Source organism: Sinocyclocheilus rhinocerous, unplaced genomic scaffold (genome assembly GCF_001515625.1).
Source record: "Sinocyclocheilus rhinocerous isolate Xijiao unplaced genomic scaffold, SAMN03320098_v1.1 scaffold1568, whole genome shotgun sequence".
Lineage (NCBI taxonomy): Eukaryota > Metazoa > Chordata > Actinopteri > Cypriniformes > Cyprinidae > Sinocyclocheilus > Sinocyclocheilus rhinocerous.
In genome coordinates this window covers 349506-356022 of record NW_015660888.1, presented here as the reverse complement: position 1 = coordinate 356022, position 6517 = coordinate 349506, and the positions used below count along the sequence as shown (strand labels likewise).

The following is a 6517-nucleotide window of genomic DNA, read 5'->3' as shown; positions in this document are numbered from 1 at the left end:
ACTTTCTATTCATCAAAAAATCCTAAAAATAAATGTATCATGGTTTCCACAAAAACATTAAGAAGCTGAACTGTTTTCAACATTGATGATAAGAAATTGTCAAATCAGCGTAACAAGAATGATTTCTGAAGATCATGTGACACTGAAGACTGGAGTAATGATGCTGAAAATTCAGCTTTGATCACAGAGATAAATTACATTACAAAATATATTCAAATAGAAAACAGTTATTTAAATTGTAATAATATTTCACTATTTTTGATTAAATAATTGCACCCTTGGTGAGCATAAGAGACTTCTTTCTAAAACATAAAAAAATGTATTCTCCAAATTCCAAAAATCAACAAAGTAAAGATTCAATTTAATGATTCATTGCCCCATGTTACTAGAAGAAAAAAAAAAAGATTTGTCTCCATCTTTAATAAAAACTTGCTCCGCCTCTGAAACAACTTCCTTTTTGGATGACATCACTGAGCCCTCTTGTTTTAAACCCCGCCCTCCAACCTCCGCTCAATTTGTCTTTGCTTAAATGATATTGTACCTCCAAAATTTCCTCTATCGTTGTAGTTGTCATATCCTCCAAAGCCCCCTCCACCTTGGTTACCATATCCAGGACCTCCACCGTATCCTCCACGTCCACCTCCACAGCCAGGACCCCCACCATAGTTTCCACCCACCACCAGAGACACAAGCATAAACATGTACTTCAACGCTAATAATTTCAGTCTGAGCTTCATGAAATATGAGTGATTGATTGATTGATTGCGATGGGTTAACACAGTGGTTCCCAACCCTGGTCCTGGAGGCACCCCAACACTGCACATTTTGCATGTCTCCTTTCTCTGACGCACCAATTTCAGGTCTTGGGAGTCTCTACTAATGAGCTGATGATCTGAATCAGGTGTGTTTGATTAAGGAGACATGCAGAACATGCAGTGTTGGGGTGCCTCCAGGACCAGGGTTGGGAACCACTGCTCTAGCCTATAGTTGGGCAGGTCATGCATGAAAAAAAAAATACCGTCATGTACCGTGAAACCGGTATAATTTTGAAAAATACCGTGATATAAATTTTTGGTCATACCGCCCAGCACTAGTTTTTTCCTTTTTTTTAATTTTTTCAAACCATCCTGGAGTGTGATATCTGAATTTAAACTAGTACAAGTATTCTCTCACTTGATATATAAAACATAAAATACTTAAAAACTGCACATATAATAATTATAAAAGAATTACAAAATGCTATTACGAAAGTTTTTAGATAAAGCACACTCCAGGACACTTCAGTCACTACTAGTTTTTGTACATGTCAACTACCCATTAAGGAGCTTTCTGGTTTAAATGTATGTAACTGCACCTCTCTGGAAACGGCCCGTCTGGGCTCAACGACACGACCGTCCACTTTGTGTGGCCGCGCTGCCATAGCAGCATCAACCTCCGCTACACAGGAATACGTCACAAAGCCGAAACCTCGAGAGCGTTTGTTAGCTGGATCTCTCATTACCTGAGGAAAGATAATCTTTGATAGTATCATCAACCAAAGTGTTTAATTGCTGTTATTTCTATATGCATTAACAACTCTTACGCCACAGGACTGTTTGGCTGATTGATTCAGATTGGCTGACTTACAGACGTCCAGAGGGGATAATTAAGGTACAGTTCACCCAAAAATAAAATTGATGAAAATTTGCTCATCCTGAGACCATCCAAGATGTAGATGAGTTTGTTTCTTCATCAGATTTGGAGAAATTTTGCGTCACATCTCTTGCTCGCCAATGGATGCTCTGCAGTGAATGGGTGCCGTCAGAATGAGAGTCCAAACAGCTGATAAAAACATCACAATAATCCACAAGTAATCCACACCACTCCCAGTCCATCAGTTAATGTCTTGTGAAGCGAATAGATGAGTGTTTGTAAGAAACAAATCCATCAAGACGTTTTTAACTTCAAACCCTTGTTTAATCAGGAGAGAAAAATGCACAGTTTAAGCACCGTTTACAAGCAAAAGGAGTCCAAATCAGATATGTTGGTGGATTTCGATGTGAGAGGACAACAGAGGGATGGCCTCTTTCAGTGGAGGAAGCGTTATTATGGAATTTGGAATCATGTTTTGGCCAGAACTAACGGTTTTCAATTAAAATGCCTTTATGATGGATTGATAAGCTGATAAGCTAGCTATTACTAAATATAATGTAGAAACTTGAATTTTCTGTAAAGCTGCTTTGCAACGATTTGCATCGTGCATCGCTTTTCTCTTCACCAGATATTAATTAATGGACTGGAGTGGTGTGGATTATTGTGATGTTTTTATCAGCTGTTTGGACTCTCATTCTGACGGCACCCATTCACTGCAGAGCATCCACTGGTGAACAAGAGATGTAATGCTACATTTCTCCAAATCTGTTCTGATGAAGAAACAAACTCATCTAGATCTTGGATGGCCTGAGCGAGGGTACATTTTCAGCAAATTTTCATTTTAGGGTGAATTATTTCTTTAAGCAATATCACAGGAGCAAGAGGGTTGTATGTGGCCACAAGACTGAATATCAGCATGGCTGCGATTGCACTGATTTTCAATAGTTCAATGGTTCGTTGTTAATTATTCCTTCTTAACACTTGGCAATAGCATTACATATTCATACACCATGGTATTTACATGGCACTCCAAGATGCTTCACACAATACTCTGATACTTTCTGTACTGTATCGACATTTATTAATTATTATTATTATTATTAAGGATGGCTTCTAGCTGTCTGTTCCTGACACATAGCAAAGTGAATACAATTAGTTATAAAGCAAAACTTGAATGTGATCTGATGGTCTCTCACCACACAGTCAGTGAGTTTGCCCCATTGCTCAAAGTGAGCTCGCAAACTGTCCTCTGTGGTCTCAAAACTGAGGAGCTCTGGCTCCTTACTGTCACGACCCCGTTCACAATAAAACACACAATTAGGCCTAATGATCAGACTTGAACTTTCGCCTTTTTAGAAACATGCGTCATTAGACAGATAAAACTGGCGCTGCCCTCTATATTACACAATGCTCCAAAGCTATTAAATGAATTGTTTAAAGCCGATAATGACATGTTTATTTATTACAACATTCAGCCCCCAGAGCTGGTTTGGTTTTGTGAGGTTGTTCACGTGGGATTGATGGATGACATCCGGCCGGGCCTCTGCCAAATTCAGTGATGGCTTTTAATATAATATTCATTAGCTCGAGTGATGTGAGCCCACCAGTCCCTCCTAATTGGCTGAAAGACTGACGCTAAAAGGTAGGCCTCGGCTTATGAATATTAATTAGAGCATGTGATTGGATGCTCCAGAAGAACTACCGCGCAACGTCAGCATGGCCTTTGTTAATATTCATGAGCTCAGCCGACGCCATACTAGTGAGATTGGTATTTTCGCCGAGGTTTCCATCGAAGGATATCTAAAGAAACCGAGAGTCTGTACAGTACAGGAAGTTCCAGCGACTGGCATGTTTACAAAAACAGGCTCAGTATTTTGTTACCGCTAGTCAACAACCCCATGCCTAACCAAAACAGCAGCCCAGTAGTAAGCTGTCCCACGAGTTCATTCTTGGTGTTCACGAGAGTTGAACTGTAAGACCAAGAGGCTCGTGTTTCAGTTGAAAATATTAATATATCCGCCTTAACAGCATGCATACAGTATTTGCTCATAGACATGCAGCTTAACATGACAGCAGAATGCAGCACTCTTAATACAAAGCCAGCGTAATAAACTGACATAAGATATCTATTACAATGGATACTGTTAACACAAACTCCGTGTAAAAGCAGGAGTATTGATAATAGGTACCTGCATGCTGCAGCTTTTGCGCCCCCTCGGGTCTGCTCGCCGCACGGCGCATGCGCTGACACACTTCCGCCACTGGAGGCGCTGCCGGACACTTCCGGATACATTTTAGTTGTTGGGTGCTCTTTGGTCCAAAAAAAATAAAATAAAAGTACATACACTGTCGAAAATGTTTCTGATAATATCTAAGGCAGTGGACATTTGCATTAGTTTATGTTACACACACTTCCACCTAGATCATCTATCAGTGCGGGTGCCAAATGTTGGCACTTATGAACACACTTTTTATATAATTTAATATAAAGAATACCAATATAACAGCTAGTTATACCAAGTAATACCAAGAGCTTTTAAGTAGATCACTCCATACTTGTGTGACAGATTGCTGGATGGTGAACATTTTTTGGAAATCTGCTTGGAACGTGATCATGTGAATTTCCTGCCTGTAAAAATGCTTCAGTGTCATGTAAGAATCTGAGCTGGTAGTATAACATAAAATTATTAAAAAATCTCTGACAGTGTACTGAACCATTTATCTTGACTTATGTTTGAGCAACGGTTGTCTTATCTTGATGATAACATAATTGCACTATAATGGAGGTGATGCAGCTTAAACAAGACACTGCAGTTGTGATGAGTGTAATCAACTCCAGCATGCAGTGACTGTGGATATGTTTGCGTGTCAACACTGTGATTCACAGCCATGGGTTTACAAATTACTGTAAATACAGTGAAAACGGAAAAAACAACGAATTCCCAATAGGCTACTGAAATCTCACTCATTATTTCACATTGGTCTTAAGGTGATTTTATTTCAAGGGTTTCCCTTAAGTTCACTTAGGTGCAGCTTGTCACTTTAAAGTCCGTGTAAAACAGGGGTGCCCAAACTCGGTCCTGGAGGGCCGGTGTCCTGCAGAGTTTAGCTCCAACCCTTATCAAACACACCTGAACCAGCTAATCAAGGTCTTACTAGGCATACTAGAAACTTCCAGGCAGGTGTGTTGAGGCAAGTTGGAGCAAAACTCTACAGGACACCGGCCCTCCAGGACCGAGTTTGGACACCCCCGGTGTAAAACAATATTAAATGTGTTCTGAGTTTGTCACACCCCAGAAAAATATGTTATTAACCACCCAGCCAAATTTGAATGGAAAAGAAAATAAATAAAACGCCAAGTAAATAAAACAAGTTATCAAAATCTTGAAAAACAAACAAACAAAAAACATTATTCTCTGCTCTCAAACGCAAATGTGTGAAAAGGCCATAAAAATAGAGTATGGCGCGCCACCTGCTGGTCATTCATGCACTTCAAAACACGCTGCGTGTTTGTTGAAAATGCAGCCTAGAAGACTTACTGTATGAATATGAAAAAAGTAATGAATGAAATTAACATGCAAGCAGCATCCTACTTAGTTGAATAAATCGACGTAAATGGCCTTGGTAAAAAAGCTATCCGGCAGAAGCGTGAATGCAAGGGTCTATGCTGATTTATAGTAGTTTTATGAGATGGTTATAATGTGTATCATCATTACCACAATGTGACAGATGAAATACTACCATAATAAAACAGCCACTCTCACTTCCAATATTAGAGCACTTTTATTTATTGGCAGATGTCTGCTTTAGATTTATCAGAGAAGCATTTCATATTTTGATAAAAGAGGAGACGAAACGAAGCGTTCCTCTCTCCTTATCTCTCAGTGACGTTAATGCTGGACTGCTGGTAAATGCATGTTAGTTCCAGCTCATTAGTTTCTTAATTAAACAGCTAAAAGCTCTTGGACAGGGTGACATTATGTTCTGCTGAACACTGTGACCTTTAACGAGTCTCTTGGATCGTTGTATCCAATGTCTGCATGTGATAATCGGATTTATTCTGATTGTAAACAGCACGTGCGATGCTATAAAACTGTCCTTGTCACTCAAGCCGAGAGAAATGCGGTGTGTCTGAGCTCAGCTGATACACAGTCAGGCCTCCTGTTCTCAAGGGTGGTGTAACACCTTTTTAAAAAGCAGTATCCAGCTGTAAAAAGACAAAGCTATACCTCTAAACTCAGAGGTTTGTACTTGGACAGAAACACAGACATTATCAAAAGGCAGCAGTCAGTTCGTTACGTTTGGAATGGAATCACATAATACTCTTATTATTTAGTTATCTCTTACTTACATCACATCACAGCACAGCACAGCTTTGCTTTCATCCATGTTCAATTCAGTATGGTGTCTAACCTGATTAAGGTCTACATATGCTCCTTTTTATTATTATTCTATTTTTAAATAGCAAGCATTATACAGAGTATTCTGCATAGTATGCTGTATATGCTAATATTTTGTTGGATATTATGCTGGACCTTTTGCTGGTTTATGCTGGTCCTTTGCCAGCACATGATCAGCATAAACCAGCAAAAGGACCAGCATAAACCAGCAAAGGACCAGCATAAACCAGCAAATGACCAGCTTAAACCAGCAAAGGACCAGCTTAAACCAGCAAAGGACCAGCTTAAACCAGCAAAGGACCAGCATAAACCAGCAAAGGACCAGCTTAAACCAGCAAAGGACCAGCATAAACCAGCAAAGGACCAGCATAAACCAGCAAAAGGACCAGCATAAACCAGCAAAGGACCAGCATAAACCAGCAAAAGACCAGCATAAACCAGCAAAGGACCAGCATAAACCAGCAAAAGACCAGCATAAACCAGCA

The 6517-nt window shown here is 39.7% G+C and overlaps 1 protein-coding gene across 1 annotated transcript in view; it reads right to left on the bottom strand.

The window, feature by feature from the left end:
• LOC107725812 (heterogeneous nuclear ribonucleoprotein A2 homolog 1-like) overlaps positions 1–6517 on the bottom strand; it is an 8990-nt gene that overhangs the window by 623 nt on the left and 1850 nt on the right. Inside the window, exons 2-4 of the mRNA XM_016535212.1 lie at positions 2829–2980; positions 1315–1501; positions 542–799 (exon numbers count right to left, since the gene is read on the bottom strand). Of these exons, the coding sequence (XP_016390698.1) occupies positions 542–799; positions 1315–1501; positions 2829–2980 (597 nt within the window). The remainder of the gene's footprint in view (positions 1–541; positions 800–1314; positions 1502–2828; positions 2981–6517) is intronic.